The following is a 21,733-nucleotide window of genomic DNA, read 5'->3' as shown; positions in this document are numbered from 1 at the left end:
GATCAAGGAGCCAGCTAACCCAAAGTGTTACAGTAAAGGGGGTGCCAAGTTGTAAAGCCCTGAAGATTAGGGGTTAATGGGGGCGCCAGGAAGGGCCCTGAAGTTGCTCACCAGTGTAGTTTATTATTGAAGCGGTAGTATACCACTTTTTTTGACTCTTAACTACAGGTAAGCCTATAATAAGGCTTACCTGTAGGTACAATTAATATATCCTAAACTTACACGGTTTAGGAGATATTTGCTTTGCATGCAGCCGCTGATGCATGCGGTGCAAGCGCTCTGAAGGTCCGGGGGGCCCTTTAGAGTTCCTTGCCGGGAATTCCCGGGAAATTACTCCCGCGCACATGCCGGAGCGACCAAACCCGGAAGAGGCGCTGAGGGATCATGTCAGCGCCCACAACGGTGTCCGGGGGTCCGTGTTGGGGCTTCAGTCTAAGGTAAGTGTTTCATAATGAGCTAGTATGCGATGCATACTAGCTCATTATGCCTTTGTCTTGCCGGGTTTTTTTTTTGTATGAGTTTACTACCGCTTTAAAGTCTGCTACCTCAGGAAAGGAGTGCCTTATGAAGCTAATAGGACTCTTTCACAGTCAAAGGTGAAAAACAGTAAGTGGCCTAGCCGTGACTAGCTCAGTTAGTGTTAACCAGCGTCAGTCAGCGTTAACCAGTGTCAGTCGGCATTTTTTGTACAGTCCCTGCCTTTTTGTGCATAGTTCTGTTATTGGAATATCCCACTCATCCCTTTTCCTATCCAAGTTACAAATAAAAACACAAAAACCAAAGAAACTGGACTGGTCCTTGTCTGAGGAAACATGTCACTTGGAAACATGTCAGAATGGTAAGAGGGCACAAGTAATAGGTGCCCTCGCACATGGGACAGGGGATGTTTTAAAAAAAAATAAAAATTTTTTGTGTCAGAATTTATTTAATTTATAGGACACTGCCCCTTTAAATGTAATAAGTAGCCCCTCATGGTTTTGGCGGGCTTCACAGCAGCGCGCGCCCCTCTAGAATGTTCTGACCCAAGGCTTTATTAAGGGGTCTCTGAGGTAAGCCCCTCAGTTAGGAAGTGACTGCCTGGCGAGCTCTCCTCTCCTCAGCTGCGGTTGCTGCATTCGCTGGCTCTTCTTCCATAATGAAGTCCCTTGTTTGGCAAGTATTGGAAAGAGCAGCTTTAGAAGGGGGAGAAGAATGGCTGTGGAACTGTCTCATGGTGAGCGGAGCTGAGTCTGAACAATTGAGGGAGGAGGTGAGCGGAATGGCTGTATCTGCGGCGGCAGTGCGGGCAGAGGAGACGGCCGTTAGGAGTGTATCCCCCTCACCTCAGGCACCAGTAGCGGGGAAGGCAGGGACTAGACAGGATCAGCGGAGCCGTCCTCCGGAGCGGCTAGCATCCTCGAGACAGGAGTCAGACAGCACAGCTGTGGGACTGTCAGAAGCTGCGGGAGGGCTGAGGAGAAGCCGAAGAGGCCCGAAGAGGAGAAGGTTTGCTTCACCATCACCGCCACCCAGTGGTGAAAGGCGGGATAACACCCGGCCTCACAGAAGCAGAATTGAGAGAGCATCTGAGGAGAGGGTTGCTAGGCAACCCAGGGAAGATAGTTCCAGTCAGGTACCAGCTGAAGAGGTTTTTCTTAGCCAGGCTTTACGTCCACAGGTGAATACAAGCAGTGCAGAAGTACAGCATACGGTGCCTCCTGTTAGCCAATCAGCTACGCTGCCGACAGGAGTTGGTGAGTTGGCACAATTGAACAATTTAAATGTTATTTTAGAATCTTTATCTAAATTTGCGAGTTTGTTGAATGTTACACCTGTTCCTGCTGTTAATGTTCCTAGTTTCAGCATACAAGGTCCTGGTAATGTATGGTCCCCAGTCAGCAATATGAATCAAGCGGCGACTGTGGTAAGTAGTGTTCCGGTCACACCTGTGTCAGATGGTGGTACCAGAGTTAGTCATTTGGCACACACGGTTCCTGAGACGTGTCTGAAGGAAGTGATGCCATGCGATATGTCGCCGCTTGGTTATCATCTCACAGCAGGGATCAAAGAAAAAATTTGGAAGGGTGAATTTATCGATTTACTATCATTGTTGCCGTCAGCAAAGGAATTTGCTTTCAAGAATGAGAAAAAATCTGATGACGGGCAAGAAGAAAATAGGAGGCGTCCGGTTTATAGGTCATTCAATAACTGGCTTCAAGCCTTTTGCATTTATTCTTCGGTTTTGGGTGAAAAATTTCCAGAATATTGTAGTGGGTTATTCCAGCATGTGGAACATATCCTGGAAGCGTATAAGAACTTTGGTGGTCTGGGATGGTTTTATTACGATGAGTCATTCCGGCAGAAGCTATCAGTTTATCCCAGCCTGAAATGGGGCATGAAGGACGTAGGCCTTTGGTTAAATTTAATTATTCCTCAAAAGTTTACGCCAACAAAACAGTCAAGTGCTGCGCCTATGGCATCCCCCTATAGGAAGGGAATTTGTTATGCGTATAATGAAACGCAGTGTAAGTGGGCAGCAGCGTGCAAATTTAAGCATGAGTGCTCATTTTGTACAGGCAATCACCCAGCAATAAAATGTTTTAAGAGGGCAAGTCAGCAGACTCAGTCATCCAGGGATATTTTTCAGAAAAGCCTGCACTTCAGTGAGGCTGGAAAAAATGCTCCCGTGGCTGCAGGCATATCCAAACAAGGAGAAGGCCCAATTATTAATTGATGGTTTTCAATCAGGTTTTAAGCTTCCATCTTTTAAAGGATTGGGTTGTAAAGTTGAAAAAAATTTAAAGTCAACAGATCAATTTATAGATATAGCCAGGGAGAAGATTCGCAAGGAAATTGAAGCTGGGCGAGTAGCAGGCCCATTCTTGGACCCGCCTTTTAAGAACTTTCGCATATCTCCTCTAGGTTTGGTCCCTAAAAAGGAGCCTAACTCCTTCCGAGTAATACATCACCTGTCTTTTCCTAGAGGTGATTCTTTAAATGACGATATAGACCCTATTATATCATCGGTTTCATATACTACGTTTGATGAGGCGGTTGATATGATTAAGCAATATGGCCCTAGTGCATTATTAGCTAAGGCGGATGTTCAATCGGCATTCAGTTTATTACCTATTGATCCGGAAGCCTTCAATTCCTTAGGTTTCTATTTTGATGGCTATTTCTTTTTCGACCGCTGCTTGCCGATGGGATGCTCCTTGTCCTGTGCCTATTTTGAATCCTTTGCGACTTTTCTTCAGTGGGTGATGGTTCGGGAATCGGGTTGTCAGGGGGTCTTACATTACTTGGATGATTTCCTTTTTGTGGGACCCCCTGATTCTGACATCTGCCTGTTGCTGCTAAAGCTATTTTCCCTTATTTGTAGACATTTTGGGATACCATTGGCTGAGGATAAAACGGTTTTACCTAGCACTTTGATTGAATTCCTGGGTATCTCTATTAATACAGCCATTGGCGATTGTCAGCTCCCGAGGGAAAAAATCTCTAGGATGCAGTCTACAATAAGTGAATTTTTGAGGCGAAAGAAAGTTCTCTTAAAAGAGCTTCAGTCTCTGCTAGGCCTGTTAGCATTCGCCTCGCGTATCATGCCAGTAGGTAGAATTTTTTCGAGGCGTTTGGCTCTAGCAATGTCTGGCTTTAAGTCTCCTTTGGCACATATCCGGCTAACGGCGGAGTTAAAAGATGATCAGCGTGTTTGGTCGCGTTTTTTTAAACGACTATAATGCTCGTTCATTTTTTCAAAAGGACTGGATTTTTGCTGCTGACCTCCAGTTATTTACGGATTCTGCAGGGTCTTTAGGGTTTGGGGCCGTCTGGGACACCCATTGGTGTTGCGGATCTTGGCCTACGTCATGGGTGGAAAGTAAATTTACTAATAATATAGTCTTATTAGAATTATTCCCGATTTTGGTTGCCCTTGAACTTTGGGGTGCTAATTTCAGGGACAGTAGAATTTTGGTGCACTCGGATAACAGAGGAGTTTTGTATGCAATAAATGCTTTGTCATCAAAATCTACATTGGTATTAAAACTTCTCCGTTATCTTGTTTTCTTATGTTTGAAATTAAACATCTGGTTAAAGGTCAAATATATTCCTGGAGTGTCAAATTGCATAGCTGATTCCCTATCCCGTTTTCAGTTCTCTCGTTTCAGGGAACTTCATCCGAATGCCGATCCGGTGGGATGTCATTGCCCAGATCACCTGTGGACCTTGATTTAGATCTGGTCTTTGATGCGATAAAGTGCTCGGTGGCACCTCACACTTGGTCGGAGTATGGTTCTGCTTATCAGAGATGGTTGTTATTCTGTAATGAGATGGGTATTCCATCTGAGCCACCTAGGGAGGGTGATATGCTAGCTTTTTTATGCACATTGATGAAACAGCAGCTATCATATAGCCACATTAACAAGATCCTAGCGGGGGTTTCATTTTTTCTGAAATTGAAGAATGAGTTCTTTCTCGATAAGACAAGCCCTCAAAGGTTATAAAAAGAGGATGTTCACCCCTGACACATGCAGACCTATATCAATTGATTTACTTAGAAGATTATGCTTGGCCTCCCCTGCTGTCTGTTTTTCGGAATATGAGGCAAGACTTTTTTCGGCAGCCTTTGTGCTTTGTTTTTTCGCTGCGCTTCGTGTTTCCGAATTGGTCTCAGACAATAGGGTGGGCCAATCAGGCCTTAATGCTAAAGTCATTGTGGGTAAGGATAAGGTTAATATTTTCATTAGCCAATCAAAAACTGATCAGTTTAGAAAAGGCCATTGGTTAGAGCTGGCAGCTTGTGGTGATCAGTATATATGTCCTTGTGAGGTTCTTAGCAGATATTTGGAGGTCAGGCCCCCCTTTTCAAATAATTTCTTTATACATATAGATGGTTCAGTAGTCACAAAATATCAATTTTCAGCTGTTCTAAAAAAATGTCTTAAGTATTTAGGTATGGACTTTAGGATAGGAGCGGCCACGGAAGCGGCCAGGATGGGTTTAGATGAGTCTATGATAAAAAAGTTGGGAAGGTGGGAATCGAAAAGTTTTAATCTATAAATCAGACCTAATTTATCTGTTTGATTCCATAGGTGTCAAAGTTTCCGTATGGATCATTGGACACTCGTTTGTTCACTGGGCACGAAAAAGAGCTGCACACCGGTGTTATACTGAAAATTTGTCTTTTGATATTGATCATTTGCATATATTTTGGAAAGGAGTGAGAGGTCTGAGTTGGGTTAATTTGTGTGACTTGATTTATAGATTAAAGGAAGTTTGGCCAGCCCCATCCGTATTGATATTCCACTTGGGAGGGAATGATGTGGGAGTTTTGAAGTCATTAGATTTATTATTCAAGATTAAAAAAGATCTATATAATTTCAAGTTAATTTTTCCGAATTGTACAATGGTGTTTTCGGAAATTGTTCCTCGTTTGAAATGGTTGTCTTCAATGGAATTTAAGCCCTTGGAGAGGACCAGGAGGAGAGTAAATCATGCAATGGCAAAATTGATGCCATTGGTTGGTGGTTTTGCTTTCCGACACGTGGACCTTGAAGGTGGTTTCCCTGGCCTTTACAGGCAGGATGGAATCCATTTATCTGATATAGGCCTAGATATACTCAATTTAGGGTTTCAAAATAGCATAGAAATGGCCGCGGTGGTGGGGGGGCCGGCACAAGTTTGCAACTAGTCCCGGCGTTTGGGGGACTTTGGTGGTTTTAAATATGTTTATTTTCGCTCGAGTTCTGGGACTGAGCGATACAGATTTATGTTTTATAATTTTGTTGGAATTGAAAATTATTTGATGGAATTTTGAATAAATAATTATTTAATTTATTTATAACCAATAAAGTGCCGCGGCCATTTATTTATGCCAAAAAATTAATTTGTGTTTGTTTTTATTTATAGTATTAGTTTAGTTATATTATAAAAAAATACATCCTCCTGGCCCATGGTAAGAGGGCACAAGTAATAGGTGCCCTCGCACATGGGACAGGGGATGTTTTAAAAAAAAAATAAAAAATTTTTGTGTCAGAATTTATTTAATTTATAGGACACTGCCCCTTTAAATGTAATAAGTAGCCCCTCATGGTTTTGGCGGGCTTCACAGCAGCGCGCGCCCCTCTAGAATGTTCTGACCCAAGGCTTTATTAAGGGGTCTCTGAGGTAAGCCCCTCAGTTAGGAAGTGACTGCCTGGCGAGCTCCCCTCCCCCCCACCCGTCGCTGGCACTTTATGTGGTAGAGTCACCCTTGGATCTAAGGGGGGACTTTGGTGGTTTTAAATATGTTTATTTTCGCTCGAGTTCTGGGACTGAGCGATACAGATTTATGTTTTATAATTTTGTTGGAATTGAAAATTATTTGATGGAATTTTGAATAAATAATTATTTAATTTATTTATAACCAATAAAGTGCCGCGGCCATTTATTTATGCCAAAAAATTAATTTGTGTTTGTTTTTATTTATAGTATTAGTTTAGTTATATTATAAAAAAATACATCCTCCTGGCCCATGGTCTACTGTTGCTAATAGTAACCCAGGGGAACCCACACACAGCAGCTCTTATGGGAGTAGTGCTACATATAAAAAGGAAGACCCTCTCCCTGCTGTTTCAATATATATATATATATATATATATTTTTTTTTTTTTTTTGCATTAGTACATGTCCCCCATGACATTTTTTTGACTTCATAGTGGGTTTGATGAATGCCCTGCTGCATGCCAATTTTTTTCAAGGTTTCATTAAGATAAAAGGGACCACAGATGACACAGCAGTGTAAAATTGACAATCAGCTGGATTTTCTTTAAAAAGGAAGAATTAACAAAAATGTATGAGAAAAACAGTACAAGCGGGTGTTTTAATAAAATAGATCACAGATCACACAGCAGTATAAAACTGTTCAGCAACAGGACAGGACTAGGTCCAAAATTGCTAGAGACAAAGAGCACAGGCTGGGCCAAAGCTCTTTTGACTTTACTTCTCCTGTAGATCACAGGAGTGCAGTTCATACTTCACTCAGAGATAATAGGCCTAACTGGTGTATGCCTAATTTTATTTCATCTAGTGGGATAAAGGGGTGCCATAAATGTGAGTGGTATAATGTGAAGTTGCTTAAGTACACTGTTCTTGCACTTCGTTTTTTCCACTTTGTATTTTGTTCCCAACACGCTATGATGAAGTGACATGCTGCTAACAAAAGCCAGCTTAAAGATAGTTAGCAATGGCTATATTCTAAAGGCCATTTAGTACATAATGGTTAAAAAAGTCCTGGGTGCCTCTGCATGAATATCGGCTGGACCCATGAATCTCGAATCTGCAGGATTTGCCTCAACCCATGGTCGGGGTAAACTCAAATCTCATTTCTACTACCTGCATTATGGATCAGTTTGTTAAATTTAAAATTCAAACAAAGCTATATGATGTGTGTGTAAACTGTGCTATAGAGCCCATAAACAGTTTTTTTTCACAGCAGAATTAAAAATTTCCACCTGTTTGCTAAAAGATAATATGCACAATTTTAAAATGCAATATTTCATAGTTGGCAGTTATTATTATTATTGGCAATATAAAGACATGTTAAACAAAACTACCAATTCCCTTTAAGAGCTGGCAACACATGTATTTCAACAGCTGAAAAGTCATATGCTGCCTGAGCCTGAAGATATGTAAAGCAGGCTGTGGAAAAAGAGCTGTCACCTTTAGCTTTAAATGTTATCATTGTAACTTTGTACATATTTGCATCTTATGACAACTTATCTGAATTATTTCAGGTGCATTGAATGTTTTCAACTATTAACATTTGACATTGGATACAGCCGTGCCTTACCTCCCTCTGTGCTTGAGGTCAGTATTATGAGCAGTTACACTGCACTATGCTTTTTGAACTGAACGTTTGAATCAATTTGCCAGGCACACTATACAAAAAGCTTCTCTTACGTAAGTTTGGAATAGAAAATCTCTTATCATACAGCAGAAATCAAACTGTATACTTTGGAGAGAGTTGGATTCGGCATTAAACAAAAAGGATTCAGACATTGAGGTCGATATAATAAAGGCAAATAGACTTTGAATTTTTACAAAGTGCAGTTGCACTCTGCAAGTGCAGTTGCTCCAGAGCTTGGTAAATGAGGTAAAGCTTCAATTTGCAAAGAGTACCCAATCAGGTGCAAGGAAAATTTTTAAAAAGCTGCATTTTTGCTTGCACATGATTGGATGATGGAAGTCAGCAGGGCTTCTGCTCATTTAAGGCCCGTACACACGTACCGATTGTCGGCATACAAACGTCGGCGGACGAAAGATCTGCCGATTGTACGCTTGTTAGTATGGTGCCTCCGACAGCTGTCTGCGCACATTCTGCGGACAAGAGTCTTTCTTGCAAGCGTTTAAATTTTTGTATGCCGACACCAGAACGGACGATTGTTCGCCAGTCAGTACAGAATTCTGCCGACAGACCGCAGATTTGCAAGACTGGGCATGCTCAGAAAAGAAAAAACACAGGGAAAGTTAACCATTACATGACATCACTTCTGCAGTCGGCTGTAGTCGGCGGACAAAATTCTTGGGCAGTTTTTGCACTTTTCAACAGACACCGACATCCCGGGGAGAAAAGACGAACGTTTGTATGCCGACGATCGGTACGTGTGTACGGGCCTTAAGTACGTTTTGGAGCAACTGCTCTTGCAGAATGCAACTGCGCTTTGCAAAGTGCACAGTCTTTATTCCTTTAGTAAATAAATCCCATTTAGTCAGGGTGGCACTGTTGTCTTTTTAAGGGATAATGATGAGCACCACACACAATATACACTGCTCAAAAAATTTAAAGGAACACTTTGAAAACACATCAGATCTCAATGGTGAAAAATATCATGCTGGATATCTATACTGATATGAACTGTGTAATGTGTTAGGATTGAAAGGATGCCACACTGTTTGATGGAAATTAACATGATCAACCTAGAATTCAAAGACACCCTGAAAATTAAAGTGAAAAAATGATGCAGCAGGCTAGCCCATTTTGCTGAAATTTCATTTCAGCAACTCAAAATGGTACTCAGTAGTTTGTGTGGGCCCCATGTGCTTGTATGCATGCCTGACAACGTTGGAGCATGATCCTAATGAGACGACGAATGGTGTCCTGGGGTATTTCCTCCCAGCTCTAGACCAGGGCATTACTGAGCTCCTAAACAGATTGAGGTGCAACCTGGCGGCATCGGATTGAACGAAACATAATGTCCCAGAGGTGTTCTATTGGATTTAGGTCAGGCAGCGTGGGGGCCATTCCATGGTATCAATTCCTTCATTCTCCAGGACTTGGCTGCTTACTCTCGCAACATAAGGCCAGGCATTGTCGCGCACCAGGAGGAACCCAGGATCCACTGCACCAGCGTAGGGTTTGATAATGGGTAAAAGAATTTCATCCAGATTCCTAATGGCGGTCAGGGTGCCATTGCCTAGCCTGTGGAGGTGTGTGCGTCCTCCATGGATATGCCTCCACAGACCATTTTGACCCACCACCAAACACATAGTACACAAAAGCACTGGTTAGGCCCACATTTACCCATTTAATAGCTCTAGATGTTTAACCCCTTCCCAGCCAGTGTCATTAGTACAGTGACAGTGCATATTTTTAGCACTGATCACTGTATTAGTGTCACTGGTTCCCACAAAGTGTCAAAAGTGTCAGTGTCAGGCTGTCTGCCATAATATTGCAGTCCTGCTATAAGTCGCTGGTCTCTGCCATTGCTAGTAAAAAAAATAAATACATACAAATTCCAGTATATATCCCATAGTTTGTAGACGCTATAACTTTTGTGCAAACCAATCAATAATTGCTTTTTTGGATTTTTTTTTTTTACCAAAAATATGTAGCAGAATACATATTGGCTTAAATTTATGAAGAAATTAGATTTTTGTAATTTTTTTATTGGATAAGAAAAAAAAATATTGTTTTTTTTATTCAAAATTGTCAAACTTTTTTGTTTTTAGCGCAAACAAAAAAAAACAGCGGTGATCCAACACTACTAAAAGAAAGTTCTATTTGTGGGAAAAAATTATATAAATTTACTTTGGGTACAGCATTGCATTACAGCGTAATTGTCAGTTAAAGTAACCCAGTGCCGTATCGCAAAAAAAGGCCTAGTCATGAAGGGGAGAGTAAATCTTCCAGAGGTCAACTGATTAAGAAAGAAAAATAAAAATACATCAAAACTCTGTTGCCAATTTAACTCCGATAATTCTGCTATGGAGATTATCTTTATTTTGAGTATTTTATTAACTATAGTAGTCCAGTGTATCCCCTATATGTAACCTTATCTTTCGTCTATGTGGTAGTCCTTTCCTATTTATGAATGTTCCATTGGGTAGATTTTCCTTCACTGCCTTTTCTGAAAACACAACAGGAAATTATAGAAAATCTGTTCCAAGTGAACAAAAATACTCTCTTAACCTCTTGCCGACCGCCGCACGACTATTTACGTCGACATTCAGCCCCTCACAGGCAAAGTGATATAGGACTACGTCGCTAGCCTGTAAAGGCTCTAGGGGGCGAGCGCGCGCTGCCAGATGCATGCTCACGCCCCCACTCGTTCACGGACCCCCCACGCGTGTGAGCGGCGGACCCGATGTCCGCCGCTCACTCGCGATCGTCCGGTACAGCGGGAGAAAGGCAGGCGGCTAATGTAAACAAAGCCGCCTGTCATTCTCCCCTGTGTAAGTGCAGAGATCATACGGTCCTGCTATGCAGGATCGTATTTCTCTGTAGTTACACACACAGCCACATCCAATAACAGTAAGAAGCATGCCCCTAGGGACACACTTAACCCCTTCTTCTCAAATAAAGTTAACCCCTTCCCTGCCAGTGTCATTTTTACAGTAACAGTGCATATGTATAGCATTGATTACTGTAGTAATGTCACTGGTAACCCCAAAAGTGTCAAAAATGTCAGTCAAGGGTCCGATCTGTCCGTCGCAATGTCGCAGTCCCGCAAAAAAATCGCAGATTGCCCCCAGTACTCGTTAAAAAAAAAAAACAACAAAAATGACAAAAATCTTTCCCTTAGTTAGTAAACGCAATAACTTTTGCGCAAACCAATCAAAATAAGCTTTTTGCAATTTTTCTTACCAAACATATGTAGCAAAAAACAAATTGGCCTAAAATGTTAAAAAAATTTAATTTTAAATTTTTTGGGGGGGAATTTCACATAAAAAATTAGAAAAATATTGTTATTTTTGCAAAATTGTCGCTCTTTTTTTGTTTATAGCGCATGATCAAAAAATCGCACAGGTGATCAAATACCTCCAAAAGAAAGCTCTGTTTGTGGGAAAAAAAGGACATCAATTTCATTTAGGTACAGCCTTGCACGAACGCGCAATTGTCCGTTAAAGTCACGCAGTGCCGAATCGCAAAATAGGCCCTGGTCAGGAAGGGGGTAAAATCTTCCGGGGCTTAAGTGGTTAAACAGTTGTCACCAGAACAGGTATTCTGAGTGAAAGATTACCCTGATTCCAGTGTTGACTGCAATTTATTAAATTTCCCTCATTTCCAATCCTGGTGCCCGTGGTCACCAGGACAAATAAAAAAGGGGAATATCTTCAGTGAAGACTTCAGGCGAATGCTTCAGAGAAGACACAGAAAGCAGTGAAATTCCCACAAGGGTTTTAACTGAAACTATTTTTTAACCGAAAGCAGCTAAATATAACTCATTGCAAAGAATTGACTATGCTTGGTTTAGACTTGTTTACATTTTTAATCTTTATTCTATAAAATGTTACAGGGAAAACATATTTGGGGCATTTTTGCAAATTGTTAAAGGGCACACAATTATTTTAATTGGGTCATTTTTACCTTTTAAGAAATATGTCAGAAATGAATACAGAGAAAGCAAAACTGGCTAAAATAAAATTCCCAATGGAATTAAAGTTAAAATATTGTTTTCAAACATTTTCATTGGTGAAAAAAGGCAGCAGTTGGTTGTTTTCTTTTATGGGATTACGAGGCTGTAAGTCATTTGTTGGCTGGAATATACCCCCTTCACTTTAAACATTTTTGTTATGATAATCTGAATCTCCATAGATGTATTCAGGAATATCTTTAAGATTTAATTTGCATAAACCAATGTAAGAAGATTATGTCATTTATGTATAAAGGGTCTCCCACAGCAGTTTTGGCCAGCAACCTCTGATAATGGTTCCTCAAAATTCCCTTGTTCCCTATGCTTGCGACAGACCACTTCTGCCTGTGAAATAAATGAAAATGAAGTATACAGAAATTTGAATTTGCAGTTCACGTTGCTGTATATTAAAACATTTAATTTTCAGAGAGCATTTTTTTTCTCAACAGTCATTTACACAATGGAATGTACAGTGAAATGTGGAATCTGTGATTTTTATCACTGGCTGTTTTCTCCTAAGGCAATTGTGTTTTAGGTTTACTGAACCTTTGACTTTTACTGTTCAGCATATAAAGGTTATAATATTGAATGCATCATTAGCATCTTTACCCAACCAAATCCACCTCTTTTTCTTTACTAAGAAGCTAAAAGAAGCTTTTGATAATGTTTTCAGGATTCTATGGTATTCTCTTAGTAAATTGTGTTTTTTTTTTCCCTATAATTTTTAAAATAATAATGATTAAAAACTGCCAACCAAAAATTCTAAGCTTTCTTCCTAGAACACAATGGTGCTCTGATTCCTTTTTGTGTATAGAACACTGCAGAACTTTATTTACATTTATTTAATGATTTCCCAAAAGATTTTATTATATTAGCACTGGAAGGTTCTCAGTATCATCAGAATACAATCTGGTAAAGATAGAACTGCCATACAAATTTGCTCAAGTTCCTTGTCTTTCAAAAATAAAATTTCTTTAAAGGCAAACTAACCCTTTATAGACAGATCTACCAGATTTGGTCAACATGATTAAATATGTTTTTGATTTCTAACTGTCTTCTTTTGTATATCGATGGCTCAACTCAGAAATTACTTAAAAAAACCCAACGTTGGGTAAAATTTTTATGCACTGAAAAATGCCACATACTGTACAGTGATAAGGTTGTATTTCATGCCTTACTTTTAAAAAATGTAAAAATTCTTCTGATAAGTTCTTCTCTTGGGTCATTTCCAGCTTTACATTCTAGTGTTGCATCACACTGCCAGCCCTTTCACCCCACAGCATGTGAATGGGACCATGAAAGTGCTGAAGTCCAAGCTCATATGAACTTAGAATCAAAATTCCAAGTAAAATAGGGGAATATAAATCAATCTCCTCAAATGATCTCAGATTCAGTAACTAATAAATCTTCAGAAATGAGCCTCAATGGGATTTCTTTATTATTCTCACAGCTGCAGAACTGCTTAGTTATTCCTTATAAAATAGAATCAGATTTATCCTATAAATAATGATTCTGTTTTGAATTGTTTCCAATGTGATGGTTGAGTCAAAGCCCATTAAAAAAATATGTAACACTGCAATGGCCAGCACGCCATTTTCTTTCTTGTTTTGCTCACAACAAAACAATAATCATCCAAATGCTATTTGAAATACAGTATCTTACAAAAGTGAGTACACCCCTCACGTTTTTGTAAATATTTTATTATATCTTTTCATGTGAAAAGACTGACAAAATGATGCTTTGCTACAATGTAAAGTAGTGAGTGTACAGCTTGTATAACAATGTAAATTTGCTCAAAATAACTCAACACACAGCCATTAATGTCTAAACTACTGGCAACAAAAAGGGAGTACACCCCTAAGTGAAAATGCCCAAATTGGGCCCAAATAGCCATTTTCCCTCCCCGGTGTCATGTGACTCATTAGTGTTAGAAGGTCTTAGGTGTGAATGGGGAGCAGGTGTGTTAAATTTGGTGTTATTGCTCTCACTCTCTCATACTGGTCACTGGAAGTTCAACATGGCACCTCATGGCAAAGAACTCTCTGAGGATCTGAAAAAAATAATTGTTGCTCTACATAAAGATGGCCTAGGCTATAAGAAGATTGTCAATACCCTGAAACTGAGCTTCAGCACAGTGGCCAAGACCATACAGCAGTTTAACAGGACAGGTTCCACTCAGAACAGTTCTCACCATGGTCGAAGGAGTTGAGTGCACATGCTTAGTGTCATATCCAGAGGTTGTGTTTGGGAAATAGACATATGAGTGCTGTCAGCACTGCTGCAGATGTTGAAGGGGTGGGGGGGGGCGGTCATCCTGTCAGTGCTCAGACCATACGCTGCACACTGCATCAAATTGGTCTGCATGGCTGTCGTCCCAGAAGGAAGCCTCTTCTAAAGATGATGCACAAGAAAGCCCGCAAACAGTTCGCTGAAGACAAGCAGACTAAGGACATGGATTACTGGAACCAAGATAAACTTACTGAGACCAAGATAAACTGAGACCAAGATAAACGTATTTGGTTCAGATGGTGTCAAGCATGTGTGGCGGCAACCAGGTGAGAAGTACAAAGACAAGTCTGTCTTGCCTACATTCAAGCATGGTGTTGGGAGTGTCATGGTCTGGGGCTGCATGAGTGCTGCTGGCACTGGGGAGATACAGTTCATTGAGGGAACTATGAATACCAACATGTACTGTGACATACTGAAGCAGAGCATGATCCCCTCCCTTTGGACACTGGGCCACAGGGCAGTATTCCAACATGATAACGACCCCAAACACACCTCCAAGATGACTGCTGCCTTGCTAAAGAAGCTGAGGGTAAAGGTGATGGACTGGCCAAGCATTTCTCCAGACCTAAACCATATTGAGCATCTGTGGGGCATCCTCAAATGGAGGGTGGAGGAGTGCAAGGTCTCTAACATCCACCAGCTCCTTGATGTCTTCATGGAGGAGTGGAAGAGGACTCCAGTGGCAACCTGTGAAGCTCTGGTGAACTCCATGCCCAAGAGGGTTAAGACAGTGCTGGAAAATAATGGTGGCCACACAAAATATTGACACTTTGGACCCAATTTGGACATTTCCACTTAGCGGTGCCGGTGTGCTCACTTTTGTTGCCAGCGGTTTAGACCTTAATGGCTGTGTGTTGAGTTATTTTAAGGAGAGAGCAAATTTACACTGTTATACAAGATGTACACTCACTACTTTACATTGTAGCAAAGTGTAATTTCTTCAGTGTTGTCACATGAAAAGATATAATAAAATATTTACAAAAAATGTGAGGGGTGTACACACTTTTGTGAGATACTGTACGTTTTAAGCACATTCACTAAAGCACTACAAGAAAGAAAGACATTTGTAAAAAAGAAAGATCCAAGAACAACCAATCAGAAATAATCTCTTAGCATATCTGACTATTGTAATTAGAAATCTAAGGGGATGCTAGGGGCGATAAAACTTTAAGTCATAATTCTATTTCTAGAAAGTACTGTATGTGTTGGAGAGATAGATGCTAGGTATTGCATTATTAATCTCTTGTGGTTGTGGAAAGTAATTTTCAGTTCTACAACTGTCCCCAATGCTGGTTCCATTTTTTAATGAATATTTTTAACTTTGTGTCTTGTTTCCAAGGTAAATGAGTTGCCTGATTTCCATGATCTAAACCTGGAGAAGTGTGATGCAGTGGAAATCATTCTTCAACATGTGTTTAAATTCATATTACAAAACAGTTATTCCAGCTTTTTAGACATAATGGAACATTTTGAGAAGTATACAGCTCTAAAGGTAAACTTCTCTTAATTTATATGAAATATGTCTTTTCTACCCAAATCTTTTTAGTCAAACGTGTTTCTAAAGGTCTGCAATGCAGATCTATGCCAAAGTTACCACTCAGGTAGCATACCACAAACATCTCAGACAACTTATTGGATGTCCTGGCATTCCTTTTGAAGTGTGATCATACTGTATGAGCATAACATTAGTTATTAGAACTAGAAGAATTCCATGATAAATATGATTTCAATACAGTTAGATGAAAAGTATACTTTTAAACAACCTTTTTGCTGAAAAATGGAAGAAGGTTGAAATCACTTGCATGATTCTTTGGCTGATGGTGGGGTTATTTATTACTGTCCCTGGTATTGCTTCTGACACAGAGTGAGCCCGTCAATGTCTAATCTGCTAGTAATGAGGCTTTCTCCAATTCACAAGTATAAGTCACCAACAGATGGCCAGTAAAGTTAAGCTCCTCTAAAAATGTAAAATCCTTCAGCATCTGTGGATTGGTATAGTGGCAATGTAGAAAATAGGCCTACTCTATGTAATCAAAAGGGTTCCTTTTCATGTCAGTCTTAAACAAATGTTAAACAAAGGAAGAAAAAGTACTGTCCTCTCTTAGTAGGCGCTAGAATTTAGATTTTGCGTATAATGAGCTAATTTTCCATTCTTGATATCAAAAAGGCAAAATAGAATTGTTTGTTACAATAATACTATCTAAATAAAAGACATTGGCATATTTATTTCTGTAGAACAGCAATTTTAGGGTTGAAGGAGTGCTCTGAAAACCTCTTTGGTCATTAGTAAAAAAATACAGAAGTGTTCAGTGAGTAGTAGGTGACTACAAAATGGACTGAACATTAACTTTGTGTGCTTAAGAAACGATCATTATTTGCCTAAAACCATAAAATAAACAAATGATAAACATGTCACCTTTATTTTACCTCCAGGAGAACATTTGCTGGATGGATCAAATTCTTGATTTAACATGGGAGGATATGGATGATTTATATTTTTTTATGGAGGAACTGACAAAGCAGGAATCTTTTGAAATGGTAATTTATTTTTTCATGCGAAATATTAAAGATATTCACAGTTATAATCACATATATTTGCAAACTCCCCCAGACCCCATTCATTCAAGTATGTGAATTAAGAATTCTGACTTTACCCTAATTTGTCTCATCTGCATTCTTTTTCCAAGTCAGTGACTCAAAATACTGAAGCCAGTCAGCTTGCATTTTCAGAGATCAGCAATACTATAATTCTCTCACTACTAGTTTCCTTTAATGCAGAGTTCCACTCAAAAGTCCTTTCCATGCAGTGCAACATTTGTCACCTTTAGGGGGGGGGGGGGGGGCGGGTACCTGTTTTTGACAGGTACCCTGTCCCCACTTTTGTTAGACCGAGTGCAGCGCGCTTCGCGCATGTGCAGTGGGGACCCGGCCTGAAGCCTGCAAGGTTTCACTGCAAGGTTCTCTTACTGGCAATGGTGGCTGCAGCATCTGACAGCCAATAGAAACATCAGCTGTGGTGCCGACATTGCTGGATTCCAGGACAGGCAATCAGCTACTACAGTATCCGCTTTAAAGTGTGACTGAAGACAAACTTTTTTTTTTAGATTTAGATAGAGGGATTAGAGATTAAAACAGCTGTCTGTAATTGCCCTGATCACCAATGTCAGTAGGAATGAAAGTAGTGGGTAAATCCATCATTCTGAGTTGCTATCACAGCAGGAATAGTGGAGAAATCTTCCAGTGGGGACACTTGTTCCCATAACCGCTCTTTAAGGGGAATTTACCTTCCTTTGGAAAGATATCCTTTTACTTCTTGGTGAGTTTACGTGACAGAAAGTCAAGGAAAAATTCCTTAATGAGAGAGATGGCAAAAAAGAAAACTGTATATAAATGTGGTAGTAGCGTGCTGCCACCTATTGATAGAAATTAGGAGTGCAGCTGTTGCAATCAACAAATGTGTTCCCACATCCTCAATAAATCAATATTAACAACTTCTAGACCGGAAAGGTTTTACCCCCTTAATGACCAGGCTATTTTTTGCGATACGGCACTGTGTTACTTTAACTAACAATTGCACGGTCTGCGACACTGTACCTAAATAAATTTGATGTCCTTTTTTTCCCCACAAATAGAGCTTTCTTTTGTTGGTATTTGATCACGTCTGAAATTTTTATTTTTTGCGGTAAAAAAAAAAAGAGCGACAAATTTTTTACTTTCTGCTATATAACATTCCCAAAAAAAATTTAAATTTAATTTTTTTTTATCATTTTAAGTCAAAATGTATTCTGCTACATATTTTTGGTTAAAAAAAATCTCAATAAGTGTATATTGATTGGTTTGCACAAAAGTTTTCACATTTACAAACTAATGGAAAGATTTATTTTGTATTTTCTTTTATTTATTTTTACTAGTAATGGCAATGATCAGCTATTTTTAGTGGGACTGCGACATTGCGGCGGACAGATTGGACACCTATCTGAAATTTTTGACATGTTTGGGGGGGGGGGGCAGTGACATTACTACAGTAATCAGTGCTAAAAAAAATGCACTGTTACTATACTAATGACACTGGCAGGGAAGGGGTTAACATCAGGAGTGTTCAAAGGGTTAAATGTGTCCCTATATGGTGCTTTCTAACTGTGTGGGGGATGGGCTTGCTGCATGAACACAGAGACCTGTGTTCCTAAATAAGAGGAACACAGGATCCCTGTGTTCATTACTGACAGAACAGCAGTCTGCTGTGGTTACAATGGAAGACCGCCATTCTGTCTCCACAGGAAGCGATTGCGGGTGCCTGCCAGACCCGGTGATTGGCTCCCCCAATAGCCAATCGCCGCGTGTGTGCTCCCACTAGGGGTCACGCAAAGCGATGTACAGGTATGTCGTTTCGTGGGACAGAGCTGACCTGCCGCCATAAACCTATGACGGCTAGGTGGCAAGATGTTAAAATGTGTGATTGCGCTGCCTCTAAATCAACGTAAAAATAATAACTAGAAAGTGATAAAAAATTATTAAATAGGCAAGTGTTTCATATACTGTATTTATAAAGTGCAAGTGCAAATTAAATCCATAAACAAACATATAATGCAAAAAAGGCCAGCGCAATAAATAATAAAGCTTCTTATAGCTTGTGCAATCCAAAAAGTCTCTATTTGATAAGGTGCTTCACAGGGATGACACCACAGTGTAATGACAATTTTTCACTCGTGTTCCTTTCACCAGGTGAAGTGCAAGCTCACCTCCATTATAGACCCCTAAGGGTCAACAAAGCATAACTGCAGAGCGATCTGATGGGCCAAACTCAGGTGTTCAGGTTCCTTTAAGAACGATGGAATTCCCTCTCCAAGATGGCTCCACACAGCTCACACATACTGTAGGTCATAGGCAACAAACTGAAAAATCAGCTTCCAATAGTGCAGTACCTGGGTTATTAAGCTCACCACACCACACACCCTCCAGATGTAATCTGATTTTCATTGCGACTTGGTTGTGTTTTTGGCACAACTGCATTTTCACTCTTCCCTGCTGTCAGCCAGGGAAAGCGGCATGTCATACGGCCCGTGGCAAGCAAAAGGTGTGGTTGGGTGTAGGCAGGTAGCGGATTTAGTTTTCAGCAGTGGTATTTTTTTTTCTACTTTGCTGAAACAAAATAGTGTGAAATATACTCAAAATACTAAGTGTATAATACATTAATGTGTATTTAAACCCAGGAATTAAAATGTAATATATTTCAGTTTACCAGTCTTAGGTCTGGTGGCTGATTTATTTTTTTCCAGACTTTCCTTCTATTTTCATCTTGTGATTAAGCCTGTAATACATTTCATGTCCTAGGGCAGCCTTTTTCAATCAGGGTGCCCAGGCACCCTGGGGTGCCTTAAGGTTTTTTCAGGAGTGCCTTGGCAAAATGCCTAAAAATAGCCCAAAAATTGTATACAAGCCGGTGTGGATGAAGGCTGCCTTTTTAGTTCCACTAAGTCACAGGTTTTCATTGTGCACCATTACAACCTTCTAGTTGCCGGCATCCTAAGGACCAATGGCCTGATCATTTGATGAGAAGGATGTCAGTCGTCTGCATAGCATCCTTGTTTGACCCTTCCCTTCCCTCTTTCCATCAGTGTTGGGGTCACATTAGCTGATTGATGGAGAAAAACTGAGGGAGAAGAGAAACATTGGAGTACTAGTCAGCACCAGTTTGCAAAAGTGTATTTGCTTTGAAAGAATAAATCACCTCCAATGTTGGTTGTCCTACTTAGACTTGTGGATGTTGCTGCATTATGTAAAACAATTACAATATGTTGTACATTTAATAATGGGGTGCCTCAAGACTGTCCATAATTTTTAAAGGGTGCCTCAAGATTGTCTATAACTTTAAAGGGCGCCTTGACTAAAAGAAGGCTGAGAAACACTGTCCTAGGGGTAAAGACACCTACTTACTGTACTGCATTTATTGAGGAACAACATTTTCACCGTAGGACAGGAAGTGATTTAGCACTAAAGAATGCCCTTCTCCTCTCCTCCTCTCCATAATATAGGAAAGGGTTTTTTTTTGTAATCCACAGAGAGGACAATGCTAACTGAAAGTAAAAGCAAAGAGTATAGTAAGGTATAAACTCACAAGAGTTCTGGTATTTTCAGCAGGTATTTGTTGCACTTGTCAAGTAGATTTAGGAAACCCAAACCACTTTTAATGGTACATTTAACCACTTGCCGACCGCTCACTGGAGCTCTACTGCGCCGCCGGAGGCTCGCTCCCGCTGTATTCGGTCACAGTGGCAGTGATCACCGCCGCTCTTCCCCGATCGTCAGGGAATCGAGTTTGGAGATCCGCCAGCTTGTGTAAACAAAGCGGGTGGATCTCCTAAGTGACAGACAGTGACAGATTGCAGGGTTCAGCATAGCTGAACCTGCGATCTGTCCCTGTGTCACTCAGTCACCTTCCCCCACACACGTTAGTAAGCACCAGGCATACATTAACCCCTCCCTCTCCAATAAAATGAACCCCTTGCCTGCCAGTGTCATTTTTACAGTAACAGTGCATATTTATAGCACTGATCAGGGCCGGACTGACCTACCGGGATACCGGGAAATTTCCCGGTGGGCCGCTGGCCCCTGGGGCCGCTTTAAGATGTGGCCGATTTAAGATGCGGCCGCTTTAAAATGCGGCCGCTTTAAGCATTGATTGGGGCCGCCCAGCCGCTTTAAGCATTGGGGCCGCTGCAGCCTCGGCCCCCGCTGCGCTCCAATCGGATACACTTTCCTACGTCAGCCGCCATGAGCGGCATGACGTCACAACCGGCGGGAGCGGGCGGCTGCGCGGCGGTGGATCGTCGGAACTCACTGCAAGCAAGATGATCTCAGCGCAGATGCCGATCCGATCCCTCCCACAATATGACAGACACCAGCAGCAGGATCGCATTCGCAGGTCACAAATATGTCTGACTGATGGGCTGGGCTGGGGGGGGATGGGGGGGAGGGAGGGAATCAGCTTGATCAATCCCATACAATTAATAGAGATGCAAGAAATAATAAACACATAAGTTAGAAGTGACAATCCTAAATACATCAAATAAATAAATATTGAATATATAGTGATGTGGTAAAGTGCACTGTGCAAATGGTGCAAAGGAGTGAACCACAATAATATTCAACAAATAATAATCAATGGAAAGTCACTATAAAGGAGGAAAGTGACAGTTCACATATAAAGAAAACACTTTATAAGGATAGAGATTAATCAAAAAAGTTCATAAGTTCATATGAAAGATAAAAATTCAAAGAAAAAGTGCTGGTGTCTGAAATTGTTGCCGGATGTGCGGGAAACTCTGGTCATTCAGTTGGTGCGGAAACTACTTTCACTGTGGTGGTGAGCGTGTAGCCATAAATGAGTGAAATGGCCGCTCACCTCCAAATCACTCTTAATGAGTGTTTGTACCAATAAGAGTTTCAAACCTTACCTAGGATATTTTCCCTCTGATGGTTGATGCTGGCTACCTAAAAGGATCTAAGAGCTTGCCTTAAAGGGACCACCACGGACCATTACCTCTACATTGGAGACATGTTACCTATTGGTA

General features: G+C 40.6%; 1 protein-coding gene across 1 annotated transcript in view; it reads left to right on the top strand.

Moving 5' to 3' along the window:
- CPED1 (cadherin like and PC-esterase domain containing 1) overlaps positions 1 to 21,733 on the top strand; it is a 459,182-nt gene that overhangs the window by 185,481 nt on the left and 251,968 nt on the right. Inside the window, exons 8-10 of the mRNA XM_082256067.1 lie at positions 7,755 to 7,827; positions 15,502 to 15,654; positions 16,596 to 16,700. Of these exons, the coding sequence (XP_082112193.1) occupies positions 7,755 to 7,827; positions 15,502 to 15,654; positions 16,596 to 16,700 (331 nt within the window). The remainder of the gene's footprint in view (positions 1 to 7,754; positions 7,828 to 15,501; positions 15,655 to 16,595; positions 16,701 to 21,733) is intronic.

The sequence above is a fragment of the Pelophylax lessonae genome, assembly GCF_965119305.1.
Source record: "Pelophylax lessonae genome assembly, chromosome: 4".
NCBI classification, from domain to species: domain Eukaryota; kingdom Metazoa; phylum Chordata; class Amphibia; order Anura; family Ranidae; genus Pelophylax; species Pelophylax lessonae.
Note: the sequence above shows the minus strand (reverse complement) of the source record. Positions and strands in the feature narration are given on the sequence as shown.